This window comes from Mustela erminea, chromosome 5, assembly GCF_009829155.1.
Source record: "Mustela erminea isolate mMusErm1 chromosome 5, mMusErm1.Pri, whole genome shotgun sequence".
Classification (NCBI taxonomy): Eukaryota; Metazoa; Chordata; class Mammalia; order Carnivora; family Mustelidae; genus Mustela; species Mustela erminea.
This window is the reverse complement of record NC_045618.1, coordinates 142,481,554-142,495,868: the sequence shown is the minus strand read 5'-3', so window position 1 is coordinate 142,495,868 and position 14,315 is coordinate 142,481,554. Positions and strand designations below refer to the sequence as shown.

At 62.2% G+C, this 14,315-nt stretch overlaps 1 protein-coding gene across 3 annotated transcripts; it reads right to left on the bottom strand.

Annotated features, from left to right (window-relative positions):
- Window positions 1-2,522: 2,522 nt before the first annotated feature.
- SLC25A47 (solute carrier family 25 member 47) lies at window positions 2,523-14,315 on the bottom strand. 3 transcript variants are annotated; one of them, XM_032345271.1, is made up of 7 exons: window positions 12,256-14,315; window positions 7,844-7,984; window positions 5,949-5,992; window positions 5,601-5,623; window positions 4,658-4,840; window positions 3,660-3,987; window positions 2,523-3,381 (listed from the first exon to the last, which is right to left on the bottom strand). In XM_032345271.1, the coding sequence occupies exons 1-7, from the start codon at window positions 12,657-12,659 to the stop codon at window positions 3,101-3,103; spliced, it is 1,404 nt and encodes a 467-aa protein (XP_032201162.1). In that variant the 5' UTR covers window positions 12,660-14,315; the 3' UTR covers window positions 2,523-3,100. The 3 variants fall into 3 exon arrangements, with proteins under 3 accessions (XP_032201162.1, XP_032201163.1, XP_032201164.1); XM_032345272.1 differs by lacking the exon at window positions 12,256-14,315 and having other exon boundaries at window positions 5,552-5,623; window positions 7,844-7,955; XM_032345273.1 differs by lacking the exons at window positions 4,658-4,840; window positions 12,256-14,315 and having other exon boundaries at window positions 5,552-5,623; window positions 7,844-7,956.

Here is a 14,315-nt window from a genome sequence, read left to right as displayed (position 1 = left end):
TCAAGGAGCCCAGGGCGGGGCTTCGGGCCCAGGGCGGGGCTGCTGCCAAGTGTGGCAGCTGCTCCAAGGGTGGCCCTCGCGTCCACGGGGTTACCCAGAGGGGACATGAAGTGGAGACACAGCCTGGAAGCCCCTGTGGCCCCGAGGTGCAGGCTCCCAGGAATCTGCTGGGAGGTAGCCTGTCTGCCTTCTAGCCCTTGGCAAGTGCCCGGCTGCTGGCTGTCACAGCTCATGGGACGCCTCCAGCCACCCAGCAGGGATGTCTCGGGGCACGGCCATGAGCTGGGCAGTGTGGCTGGTGCGGGAGCCGCCTGCCTCAGCCCTTGCAGGGATGGCGCCCCAGGCTCCCTCTGCCTGCCCAGGCTCACTTCCAGGTGGGGAAACTGACACTTGAGAGAGGCAGTGTGGCTTGTCCAAGGCCACCCACTGAGTTTGTGACAGGCAGGCCTGTCCTGCTTCTTACTTGCTGTGTCCACACGCACAGAGGGCCTGTTGCACAAATGAGTGTGCCGAGGGTCCTTCCCCGGCCTCCACACCAGCCCTGGCCAGCGCCCCCAGCTCCCTCACCTGGCTGGCTGCGGCCCTCCATGGCTGAGTTACCTTTTGTCGCTCGATTGCACCTATGTCACAGGTGCACTGAATGGATAAAATGAGGGTAGGAGAGCACATTACCATTGCGCTGCCTCTCCCTGCACAGGCTACATGACCTTGGGCAGGCCACCTTACCTCTGGGGACCCCCACCCCACCATACCTCATGCTGGGGTCTTGAGACCATGCCCTGGGTTAGAGGTCAGGTGACCTCTATCTTGTCATTGCTGGCAAGGGCCACAGCTCCTCCCACTGCCACAGTTTTCTAAAAAAGCAGGTTCTAAGGGGACCCCCTGGCTTAGGACAGACAGGTGCAACAGCCCAGCAGTTGCTGGCAGGAGGTCAGGTCGAAGCCCCCATGGTGTGGGCACTCCTGCCAGAGGAGTTCCGCCAGCCTGGGATCGAAGCTGAGCTGGGGCTGGGGCTGGGGCTGGGGCACGGTGGGGAGCAGGGAGCTCACAGTCCAGGACGAGAACAAGGAAGGAGGCTCTCGGACATCTGATAGATGAGCTCTCCCAGGGAGTTCTGTGCGCCTTGGCCCTTCCCAGAGGCGCACAATTCTCCGGTCCGCTGTGGGAGCCCTGGGGACACCACCCTTGGTCTCACACTTGAAATTTCAGGCGCAGCCCGAACTTCGTTAAGGCGACCACGGTTAATGGGAAGACCCACAGGGGCCCACCTTCTCGTCTCCATTTCTAAAAGAAGGGGCTGGGTCAGCTCTGCACAGGGCCTTGTCGCCTAGAGAGCATGAGGACCTGTGACCAGGCCTTCCTGCCAAGCCAATTTGATAATGGGGTGGGGCCGGTGGCTCAGTGACCCCGTCCGGCACTACCCCCTGGTGACTGGCAGACTGCAGAGCCTGGAGTGCCGCCAGTAATTCTTCCCAGGCTAGAGCAAACGGGTACTAGAGGTCTTCTTGCCAGAAGCGGACGTGGGGTCAGGGTTTTGATGAATTATCGACCTTTTGTCAGTTGGTAGGTACCCTTTTCCCAGCACCTGGCTAGAACGCCAGGATCTTTCACTCGAAGTCGGATGAACTTCCTGGAATCCAGGGCAGGACTTCCTCATTCCACACCCGGTGAGCACCTACCGTGCTCCAGACCCTGTGCTGGACAGAGTCCGAGTCAGACATGGGTCGAGCAGGGTGTGGGGTGAGGGCAGATGAGTGACCAAGGAGCCAGGACCCCGTGGGAGCCTAAAAAGCAGCCCAGTGGTTGGGCTGGGAGAGCTTCCTGAAGGAGGTGATGCCTGGGGAAAGGGTGTTCATGGCGGAGAGCACTGGGTGTAAGCAAATGCTGGGGGCAGTATGACGGAAGCGGACCGGGACAGGAGGGGAACCGGGAAAGCGTTCCCAGAACACAAGAGGTCCTTCGGTCCAAAGACATGGTCAAGGCTAGGGTCTGTGAGTGAGGATAATCGAGGCAGGTGTTGGCCGGCTTTACCAGAGCCCTGAGCCCTGATAGCCCCCCGTGACTGGAAGCTGCATTGCGGACTGGAGGATTCCAGAAATGCGGGCGCGAGTCCGCCCCCACCCCTGCCACGGTGGGCAGGCCCAGCTCCCTCTCTAAGCTGTTTGCTCCGTGGTGTCCGATTGTTGTGATGACCCATGTAGGACCTGCCACCCCCTCCCTGACCCCTCCTCCGGGCCCGTGTGGAAAGGTGGCTCACAGCCAATTATTCAGGCAGCAGAGGGGTCAAAAGGGGGTGGGTTTGGGGTGGGGGTAGTGAGGAGAGCAAACCTCACGCTGAAGGCTGAGTGGCCTCCCGTGGCTGGGCTCAGCGCCCCGAAGGCCAAGGGAGTGGAGCCAGCCAGAGTGCTGGCCTCAGTGTACCCATCCGCGTGGTGGGAACACTGGCCATACAGGTCCGGAGGGCTGGGCCTCTGAGGACAAGCAGATCGCCCGCCCCACAGACCACGGAGCAGCAGCACCGAGCAGGCCCAAAGACGTTTTATTATCAACAGCTCCCTGCTCGATCTCCAGGATCTCCCAGAGGGCAAGGGCGCAGGAGCAGGTCTGGCTTTGGCCGTCCGGTCAGTGCCCTCTCTGAGCAGCCCCGTGTGGGGAGCACGCGGGCAGGTGCCCTAGAGCTCACCAAACAGCCAAGTAGAGCTGTGTGGGGGCCCCGCGGGGAGGGCGGCCAGGGGACAGCAGAGGACTGGATGGAGGCACAGGGATGCTCCGAAGACACGGGCGGCTGGGAGGGGTGACCAGGAAGCTGGAACTCCGACGACGTGCTCCAGCGACTCCATGGGACGGATGTCCTCATCCAAGAAGCCCACTTCTCCCTGGCCATATGACCCTCACACCAACCCCAGGCTGCTGGCAGATGGGCCTCTCAGACTCCCTGTGGTCCTGTAGCCCCAAGCACAGCAACTCAGGCTCCAGGGAGGCTCAGGCTGTCCTGGGCGGCGGCTCCGTGGGCCCAGACCCCAAGACTCTCCAGCGCCTCCTCCAGCCCCCAGGACCTCAGGAAGCTGCGGCGGGTCGGCCCCAGGGGCATCAGGACTGGCTACATTGACAGGCCCCGGATGAGCCTCAGCACGGCTTCGTAGGCAACAAAGACCACCATGTTGACGGGGAAGGCGCGACAGCAGTTGAGCGTCAGCCCCTTGAAGAGGACCCGAGGCCCCTCCTCGCGCACGCTGGTCACCACACAGTGCAGAAGGCCACGGTAGCGCCTCTGGCCCTGCCCATCTGCCTGTAGGCGTGACTTGATCACATCCATGGGGGTGGCCACAGCCCAGGCCAGGACCCCAGCACAGCCCCCGGCCACCAGCACGCCCAACACATCTGCAGGGAGAGAGCCGTGACACCTCAACACCCTGCCAGCCGGCCGGGGACATGGGGTGGGGTCCCCGGAATGGAGCTCGGGGTTCACGCCCCCGACATGTGAAGCCACACGACAGGTCTGTCCCACTCCTGGGGTGGAGGACACAGACATTCCCACCCCCGGTGGGGGTGCTCCGCAGCACCCGTGTTTGGCCCGAGCGCATCCACACCACCTCCCCCAGCTCCACGGCCCACTGTGCTGGGCCCCACCCCACCTGCCAGGCCCCGGGCCCCCTCACCTGGCTGGCTGTGGCCAGCGGGCGTGAGCTGCTCACAGAGGATGGTGTAAGATAAGAAGTAAGTGGCGAAGGAGTGGCCGTCGCGAAAGAGCAGGGCCGAGCTGCCCTTGTAGAGACCCTGCAGCCCCTCCTCGCGGGCCACCGTGGCCAGACAGTGCAATGGCCCTCGGTACTTGGGCCTGGAACCGGCAGGGGGGGCGGGACACAGTGGGGGCGCGGGACACAGTGGGGGCGCAGCCGAGGGCCATGAGGCCGAAGGGCGCCGCTGCGTCTGCGTCTGCGTCTGTAGGAGGACCTTGGCCACCTCTGTGGGCGAGGTCAGGAACACCTGCCGTGGAAGGAGGCGGGTAAGGAGGCGCCGGCCACGCTGCCTGCACCCCGCTGGCTTCGTGCCCCCACGGCAACGTCCCCAGGGGCCCCTCCAGGGCTGGCCCACCAGGCCCGGTGCCATGGGGTTCAAAGCTCCGCTTCTGGCTCGGAGCGGCCCGACACGCAAGAGGTGTTGGGTAGATGCCTGTGACTCGGGTTCATGGAGTATCTGTCACGTAGTTAACAGGCAAAGCACATCCGTGTACCATGTAATTAGCAGAAGTCGTCAGAAGACTTACTCGGTACCGTATGATATGAGTGAGTGACATATTAATAACATGAATAAGCGACATATTACTAACGATACTGGCTGCCGCTCTGTGGGTCCTCATACCTGACTCCGTCCCGGGGGCTCTCCACTGAGAACCTTACTGGAGCTTCACCGCGCCTCTTACTGGCGAAGAGACAGAAGCTCAGAGAGGCTCCCGGGCACGCCCAAAGTCGCCCAAGGTCGCCGAGCTAATGAGAATCAGCTGGGCCCCCTCCCACCACCCCCAGCCCTCATCCAGTCTCTGCCCTGCCCCAAGCCTGGGTTTCCCCCGCTGTGGGGCAGGGTGGCCTCCCGGGCGGCTCTCTCAGCCTCGCCGGACCCCGCAGTCCTGAGGGGCCCCGTCCCCCACCCCACTCACGCGGACCAGGCCAGAGGCAAATCCGGACAGCGTGACGTCAGTCTTGGCAGGCTTGGCATCAGGGCTGCCATAGCGAAAGCGGCAGATGCATGCCAGGCAGTGGCGGTAGGTGCCAAAAGACACGGACGAGACCAGGGACACGGTGCACACGGGCAGCGAGAGGCCTCGGTAGAAGCCCCACACCTGGTGGGCAGACAGACCAGACCCGAGGGCCCTGGTCAGGCCAGAGGCCCAGCCAGGAAGAGGGCCACCCCAGGGGGCCCAGGCCGAGTGGGCCGTGTCTCAGCCCTGCCCTGGCCTCCCTGACCAGGACCTCAGGCCCGTCTCTCACAGCCAAGGCTCTGTGACCTAAACTGGCAATCGTAACCCCCCACTCTCCAGGTGATGTGAGGGACTGAAGAGTCAGATGGCCAGGCTGGACCTAGGACAGCTATTTGATGACGATGATGGCGTTGCATAGCGTGCTTTACTGTTGCTCTTGTCTCATCCGTTCACCCCTGGCCCACATCGAGCCCCAAGTTCACGTTGCTAAGTATCCCTGAGTCCCTGCCCTGGACTGGGCTCTGAACTGGACATGGCACAACGAACAGTGTCACCCACCATGGCGTTCAAGGAGTGCCCAGCCTGGAGGAGACAGAAATACAAACACTCGGGGTCCCTCCCTGACCCCCAAGTCCCCAGATGCCACCTGTAGACCCTCTCTTGAAGGCAGGACCTCATTCTGGACACCTCCTATGTGCTGGACACTTGGCTCTCAACCTCAGAGAAACCCAGCAGCTTGGTACAATCCCTCCCATTTGGAAGGTGACAGCTGATCTCGGACAGGGCTGGCTCACTGGGTGTGGCAGGCCTGGGGCCGCATCCTCTTGCCCATTACCTTGGGCCCCGGCCTACCCGCTCGTGGCGATACGTGTCCCAGACGCAGTGCCAGATGCCGCTGTACCTGGGCTCTGTCTGGATCTTGACCTGCGAGAGAAGCAGACTTCAGGAAGGGGTGGCTTTAGGCCGACAGCAAGGTCAGTAGGCCTGGGGGAGGGGACAAGCCAATGCCTTGATTGTCAGAGGCGTGTTGGCACACCTCGGGCAGAGCAAGGACCGAGAGCCTGCGTGAGACAAGAACCCTGGCGCACAGGTGAGAAGAGGGGCCGACGGAGTCCCGAGGAGCGTGGGGACGGCCGGTCTGATCAGCCGGCCAGAAAGGTCTCCTGGCCCCGGATGGGTGCAGGAGACTGGGAGGCAGCCTGACCCCAGTCAGGGGCCTTAGGGTGGGCGGTGGAGGCCATTGCCTTACCTTCACCGTGTCCAGGGGGTAGCCCACAGCAACACCGCAGACACCTGGAAGGAAATCAGAGGGACCGGGTGAGCAGCAGGAACAGCCCGACCTTGTCTCATGGAAGGAAGTAGGGTGAGCCCCGACCAGCTCCCGCCGAGCCTGGACACACGCTCCCCGTCCACACCGTGTCTCATCAGCCCTGAGCGCACGGATGCAGAGAAGGCAACTGAGGCTCAGCCACTCCGCCAGCAATTTCTCCTTCCCTGTCTTGGCCCGGCGATGCCTCATTCCAACAGCCAGGGATGCATTTCGACACCTGCCGGGCCCTGTCTCCAAGCCAGGCAGCTCTTGTCCTCAAGCCTTGAAGGGTCTGTCTGTGCTTCACCTGTGGGCTGGGTATGCAGAAGAAGGGCACAGACCCTACAAAGGCCAGGAGGTAGGGAATCCCAGGTCACCCAGGGCTGTGCGAAGGAATGCCTGAAACCACAAGTCTGCGTGGAACAGAGTGGGACGCGAGGCTTTCTAGACCAGGGCCCTCTCCCTGCCAAGGGCCAGGTGCCACCATCCTTTCTCTTTCCACCAGAACCTCAATGTCCAAGCCCCCAGCACTGCCATGGGGAAGCCAGAGACCCACAGAGCCCTGAGGTTACATACCCTGGGGGCAAAGGGTGGTGAGGGCCACCTGAGAACAAGGCACTTGGGGGCTCTGCCCTATTTAGTAGGCATTCCAAGACTCAGTATGTGTGCATGAATGAATGAAGGAGTGTGAGGAAATGATCAAAGGACTGACTGAATGACTTGATTAGAATTATCCTCCTTGACTCTCGCAGAGACCCCACCGAACTCCTACTCACTCGTCAAAGCCCCGCCACAGCTTCACCTCCTCTCTGGAGCCCTCCCTGACCCCTGAATCTGGGCTGCCTCTGTGCCATTAAACATATTGATCACAGCCCCGATCACGTGGTTTTGCTGCTGTCCCACGCGTGCCTGTCTGTCCTCCACAGGGACAAGACCCAGGTCTTCGAGAGCCATTCTTGGCCTTGCGATCTTCACCAAGTCAAGCCCCTTCCTTCTCTGAGCCCCCTCCTTAGGGGCTAACGTGCAGGGAGGCAGCTGGTCTTAGGCCCGGCACATAGTCACACCTCAGAAATGTCACCAGAGACCCGGGGCTCCAGCCTGTCCTGGGTCAGCACTGCCCTCCCCACCTGAGGGAGGAGGACATCCCACACCATTCCCAGAAGTATCGACCAGTACCCTCGCTGTTTCACAAGACAGGGCAAGGCCAGGGGTGCCTCGCCCAAAATAGGCTGCAGCCTGCAGGATGGAGGGTCGGGGGTGGGGGGACACCGTCCCCCACCTGTTTCCCAACGGGCTGTTATCTCTCTGGATCTGTCTTTTGTAACCAGCCATTTCCCCAGAAGGGAAAATAGTTTGGGAGGCCAGTAGGCGGGGGCAGCGCGCACACCAGCCTGCGGGTATGGCCAGGGCTCCCGCAGGGCCTCTCCCCTCCCCACCCACCCCCTGCAGTCTGCATTTCCGGATCCAGGCCAGTTTGTCCTCACTGTCCCCCCCCCCCCGTCCCCCCCCACCGTTCCTTCCCACAGCTGGGCCATTCCTCCCCACACTGATGGCTGTGAGCCCTCCCCGCCCGGACCCCTCCCTGCCTCCCTCTGAGACCACCCTCTGCGCACCCCCATCCCCGCCTGAGGGCCACAGGCTGAGAGGGTCCGGCCGTGCAGACTCACCTCCCCCTGGGCCGCCCCCCAGCACGTGCGGCCCACACCAGGGCGCAACCACTTCCGGAGCCCCTGACACCCCACTGCCACTGCCACGGGAGGGTCTACTGCCAAGGCCCAGCACTTCCCCACGCCTCCTGGTCCCCCGCCCCCCCCAAGCCCCTCCATGTCCATTACCTCCGATGGCTCCAGCCACAAAATCCATTGACAGCGCTGTGCTGGGAGAGGCCCTGCGTCTGCCTGCCTGACAGCGGTCTGCCGCCACCGGGGTGGCCTCGACCAACTCGCCAGCTGCTGGCCGGCCTTAAATAGCTGGGGCTGGGGGAGGAACAAGAGACGGGAGCCTGCTGACCAGTGGCCTCGAAGGCAGAGGCCCGCGGGTCAATGCCCAAACGCAGGCACTGGGCAGCTGAACTCCCTCCCACACACCTCCCCAGAGGACGCTTGTCCCAGTGCCCTGGGGACCCAGGGGTCAGGGAAATACTCGAGAGGCCGCAGGAGGTGGCAAGGCTCACTGTCCACACTGCCTGCAGGGCTGGGCCCTGGGGCCAGGTGCAGACACCTCCAGGGAGGTCTGAGGATGGGGCTGTGGTGCCCCTGTCCCTCCAAGCCCAAGTTGGGGCCTTCACGGGGTCTTCGGGCCTCCCCAGCAGCCCTTGGAGCTCCATCCTACTCACTCAGCAGACACCATCGGAGCTGGGGCTGCCCTGAGAAGGACCAGCCGTCCTCAGGAAGCTCCGGCGGGCAGGAGGGAGTGGAGGCGAGCCCAGGAAGCCCGCATGAGCCCCCCTTTCCCCATCACAAGCAAACACGGGTCCCAGCTGGTGTCTGCTCCACGCTCTTCACACTGCCTTGACCCCACGCTGTCCGTGTGCACCCACATCTGTTTCCTGTTCTCCCGGCCCCACTGGCTCTGCCTCTGCTCAGCCCCCAGCACTCAGCACTGACCAAGCCCTGAGGGCCCCAAGCCCTACAGGACCCACTGCTAGGGACCAGTGGCCATGTTGCTGACTGGGCCTCTCACAAAGCCAGGGCGCTCCTGAAGCGGGGGGTTGCTGATGGTCCCCATTTTACAGATGGAACCACTGAGGCACAGAAAGGGGATTTGTCCAAGGCCATGCAGGTGGCAGGGCCAGATGTGATCGCCAGACACTCTGGAATGCCCAGCCCCTCTCTGATGCCGAGGGCCAGGCCCTGATGCCCATGAGCTTGGTCCCCATGGCCGTCACCTAGTGGGCCCTCCCAGGGGCTCAGCACATTCTCCCATATGAGCCATACGGCAACGCTGCGAGGTGGCCGCGGGGGCCCTCAGGCTTAAGGAGACTGTGCACGTGCCCAGGGCCACACAGAGTGAGTGTCCTGCTGGCCAGAAAGCTGGCAGGACCAGAGTGGAGGGATCCAGGGTTCAGACCGCCTCGTCTGGGTGGCCCTCGGGTCAGGGACTGTGTGTCTGCCTGTTTTCTTGTGTTCTGATGGGTGGACGCAGGCCGGCCTTGAACAGGCTGGGTGCTGATGGAGGGACAGCCCCATCCCTGCCTGCCTGGCCACTGCAGGGTGAAGGGGGTCAGGCTGGCAGTGGCGCCCGCCATGTCAGAGGGCAAAGGGCAGGATGGAATCCACACAAGTTGTGTGTGGATGCCCAGCCTCACCATTGCTTGGGAACCAGGCTGTTTACATTCAAAGATTTTATTTATTTATCTATCAGACTGAGAGAGAGAGAGAGAGCGCGCGCACAAACACAGCAGGCAGAGGGACAAGCAGGCTACGGGCTGAGCAGGGAGCCCGATGTGAGACTCGATCCCAGGACCCTGGGATCACGACCTGACCCGAAGGCCGACGGCTCACCAGCTCAGCCACTCAGGCGTCCCGCCTGGGCTGTTGGCATTCAAAGCCCAGCTCTGAGACCACAGCAAGACAGGAGTCGCTGCCTCGTGGCTCTTCCATTCTGGGGAGACAGACACCAAGAGATGAGGTGACAGGAGCACAGAGACAGAAAACAGCAGCGAGCACCAAGGACAGCGGCAGAGAAGGGAGGAGACAAGGAGTGAGTGGGCTGGTGGGGGGCGGCCCAAGACGGTGACACAGGAGACAAGTGTGTTTTCCCCCGCCACTGCCGCCAAGTATCACCCGCCCTTCGTCTCCCGGACAAACGTGCCCAAACTTCACCCTTCTCAGCCGACCCGGAAAACACACCACCTCGCCCTTCGGGGCGGCAGCTCCCCAGCCTGCTGTGAGCTTCGGGCAGGGAGGGCCGTGCCGGACCCATCTCTGAGCCCACAGCACCCAGCACGGGGCATGCTGGCGGGGGAAACAAGCCGGTGGACGGACGGGCGGACAGATGGATGGATGGCTGAGGGGAGAGTCGGGGGGGTAGGTAGATGGAGGGATAGACAGACAGACAGAGGGACTGCAGGATGGACAGATGAATGGATGGGGTGGCGGGGTGGGGGGTGAGTGGACTGACAGTGGAAAATACCAATGAATGACCAGAGTCGGGGGGGGTCACCTGCCCATCCTTGGCTTGAGCTGACACAGGAGGTGGCAAAGAGGCCGTTGGTGGCTGGGCAGGCAGGGGTCTTGGCCGGGGAGAGGCCCACACAGTCTGGGGGAGAGCTCGGGTGGGGCCCCCCAAACCTTTGGCTCCAGGCTCCGCCTCTCCCACATGGGTGGCCTTGGGCCCACAGCGTTACCTCTCTGGGTGCTGGGCAGAGAGCAGAAGGCAGAGTCCAAGGGAACCTTCTGGGGCCACTCCTCTCAACGGACAGCTATACTGATCAGCATGAAGGCCAGCTTAAGGCCTTCCTTCGCCAACACCAGAACCCCTCCGAGTGCGGCCCCCCCACCCCCGGGGCTGGTCTTGCAGGAGGAGGCAGACATCGCACAGGAAGACCCAGCCTGGGCCACCGCAAAGGGCTCTGGGAACAGGGGGTGGCGCTGGCCCCACTGGGCGCATGGACTTGCCCGTCAAGGGGCCAGACACATTCCAAAATGAATTTTTACATTTGATAAGAAAAACTATAACTCTAAGTTATTTTTGTTGTTTTTTTTTTAATTTTTTAAAAGATTTTATTTATTTATTTGACAGAGAGAGAGAGTACAAGTAGGCAGAGCAGCAGAGGGAGAGGGAGAAGCAGGGTCTCCACTGATGCAGGGCTCGATCCCAGGACCTGGGATCATGACCCGAGCTGAAGGCAGCCGCTTAACCAACTAAGCCACGCAGGAGCCCCTATTTTTTTTTAATCCAGACTGATGAGAGGGAGCACACAAAGCAAACAGCTCGCAGTTCAGGTCTGGGTCCTGCTTTCTAATCAAAGGCGGGCAAACATAAACATTATCTTTTTTGTCGTTTTTTGGTTTTGTTTTTTGTTTTACTTTGTTTGGGGAGGGGGAAGGGCAGAGAGAGAAAGAGAATCTCAAGCAGGCTCCACACTAGCCCAGAGTCCAGCACTGCGTTTGATCTCACCATCCAGAGATCACGACCTGAGCCGAAAGCAAGGTCAGATGCTCAACCAACTGAACCCCCCAGGTGCCCCCACACATTTCCTTTTTCTTTTTAAAGGTTTTATTTATTTATTTTACAGAGAGGAATCACAAGTAGATGGAGAGGCAGGCAGAGAGAGGGGGAAGCAGGCTCCCCGCTGAGCAGAGAGCCCGATGCGGGACTCGATCCCAGGACCCTGAGATCATGACCTGAGCCGAAGGCAGCGGCTTAACCCACTGAGCCACCCAGGCGCCCCACACATTTCCTTTTTCACTGTCATTTTGTGATTTGCTTCTTTCTGTTACCGATGTGCCTGGGACGCCTTGCCCACCATGGCTCCGAGGACTTCCCACTGTGCATGTCCTGGGGTGTGGCCGAGGGTGGGCCAGGGGGCGGGGACAGAGGCTGAGCCAGGCTTGGCCCTGGTCTTCCCGTCCTCATGTGTGACCCGGGAGCCTAGGCCTCAGGGTCCTCAGCTGTGAAGTTGGGGTTCCAGCACTCAGGACTCAGGAGTGCTGAGAGGTCAGTGTCGGCAAAACCTTGGGAGCCGAGCCTGGCAGGCCGTCAGCGCGCCACGGGTCACCGCGACGATTTAATTCACGACTGATAGAAATTGGCTTGTTTCCAGCTCAGAACAGAAAGTCCTCCCACAGACCTGCTTTGAGGTCTTCCCTTGTTTCCATGGGGTACACTCTCGGAGGGAGACGGCCGAGTCAAAGATACCCGATCTATCTTTCATTTTCACGTACTTTGGGGTAGGATTTGGAGAGGTCGAAGGGCAGTGGGATTTCCGGGCAATTGGACATGGACCAGGAGCCCCCGAGTGGGCATGGGGACCCAGGCTGGCTCCAGAGACTAGCAGCCCTGGCATTTCCAGGAAACAGGGCTCCAAGATCAGAAGAGCCCTGCTTCTCACCCAGTCACTCTGTGGCCGGGAGCAAGCCACCTTGCCCTGAGTCACGGTTTCTCCATCTATAAAGCGGGACAGGAGACAAGAGCGTCCTCTCGGGGCTCGGCCCTGCCATGTTCCGCTGGGATCTCTGTGACCCCCTGCGGGTGGCCGCAGACCACAGGGCCCCAGGGAGGCGGGGAGTGAGCACGCACTCACCTTTGGGAGGCGGGTGTCTCTGGCATCTGCCGCTGGCCCTCGACCCTTGGGCCTCTCCATAGGACGACTCCCGATGGGGCTCCCAACATCCCCCCCAGAGCTGGAGATCGAAGACAGGGAGGCAGGAGGTGGCCACGATGCCTCGGTGACTGTCTCGGAAGTGACACGTGGTCACTCCTACTGCTTTCTATTCCCTGGAGGTGACCCGGACATTCCAGCCCAGGCTCAGTGAGAGAGGATTTTGGAAGAGGCACGTGTGGAAGGATGAGCGGACGGGTCTTCCGGCCGCCCCGGAGAGGCGGCAATGGGAACAGGTGAGCGTGGCCAGCCCGCCGCCGAGAGAAGCCGGTCTCCGCTGGGGCTTCACGGAGGCTTCCAGGAAGGGGCACTTCGGAGCTGCTCATGAAGCAGGGAGGGTCCCACAGGAGTGCAGGGCAGTGTGATTCCCAGCGTGGACCCTGAGGGCAGGCTCACGGGGGGGGGGGCCGGCGAGCACGCGAAAATCTTCAAGAACACAGACCAGGTGAACGAGAGGAGAGAGAGAGACCCCCAAGCCCCCCGAGGGGTACACCTCGGAGGCACACCTGACCCCTCACCAGCCCTCATGCTCCCTGCCACGCGGCATAGAAGCCGACGGCCCGGCTCCCAAGGGGGCTGAGGACAGCACTCTAGAGGACAGAGCCCGAAGCAGCAGGACAGGTGCCAGAGGGGAGATTCTGGCCGGGGGAGGGAAGGGACGGTCCCCGGGCAGTTGCCCCAGGAAGACGCTGCCCAGCTGAGCGACCATGACAGGAGGAGAGCCATGGAGGAGGAGGGATGCTGAGGTAGCACAAGGCCTTTCTGCGGAAGGTTCTGGAATAGGGGGACTCCGACTCCAGGACTCCTGCAAGACGCCAGCGCTCCTGGATTCCAGGAAGCTGAGGGTAGTGGCCCATCCTCTGCCTGTCTCTGGAGCTTCCCCCCAAACCTGTGCTCCCCGTGGGTCTGCCCACCGGGTCCATGACTGTCCCAACACGCCTCAGGGCTCAGGATGCGTCGTGCTCTGCCCGTTGCCACGCCCCCTCCGGCCTCCCGGGGTGCCAACTCCAGCTCACCTGGCCGCCCAGCCCAGGGCCCTGGTGGGGGCACACTGCCCTCGGGTGCCCGTTTACACGGCCCTTCGGCTGGGGACAATGGTCTGCTCCTCCACCCCCCAGACAGTGTGGCACTCCAGGCGGGGCAGAGCTGGGCCGGCTCGCGTCGGGCCCCAGCGCCAGCCCTGAGCGTGGGCTCCAGGGGCCCCACAAGCCTCATGACCTCTGAATGTGCGGCGGGCACACAGTGTCTGCCACACGTGGCTGGATGCCCCGGGCCCGGCTCCTCTGTCCCGCCAGGCTGGCCCACCTGGATCACCCCTGGGGCCCTCCGGGTTGGGGGCACCCGCAGGCAGGCCCCCTGTACGCTCTGCTTTTAACCTGGAAGCATTTGCTATGAGTCTCTTTATATCGTCCCCGTCCTGAGTTTCTGGTCATCTCCTCATCTGGCCGGAGCCCCCCTCTCTCCGGTCTCTCGACCTCTCCAAGGCCCAGCGGGCTGGGAAAGGTGCCACGCACAAGAGAGGCCCGGGGCTCACCCGGTCTGGCCAGCGTGCGCAAGGCTGCAACACGCCCGACGGCATGAAGATGCTGGACGCCCACGCAGCACGCCAGCGACTCTGGGCTCGACTCCATCCCAGCAATCACTTCACGTCTACCTAATGAGAGAACGCTGGGCCCCGCGGAGTTGGAGGACAGTGGCTGGGTGTCCCCATCAGGTCCCCGGCCCTTCAGGCTCCGAGACCCAGACCCGCTGCTCCCGGAGTCTGATCCCTTAGGTCTGGGAAGCTGTGTCTTAGCCAGCATCCTGGGAAACTCCAATCCTGGAGATCTGGAATGGGGAGCCTGTGGCTGGGGCCCCACAGCAGGACGGGCCAGGGTCCCGCTCCCCTCACCAGGTCTGGCTCCTCAGCTGCCTGCTTGCCCTACCAGAGCTGGCAACATGACTCCTTGCCTTTTTTTTTTTTTAATGTAGGCACCAAGCTC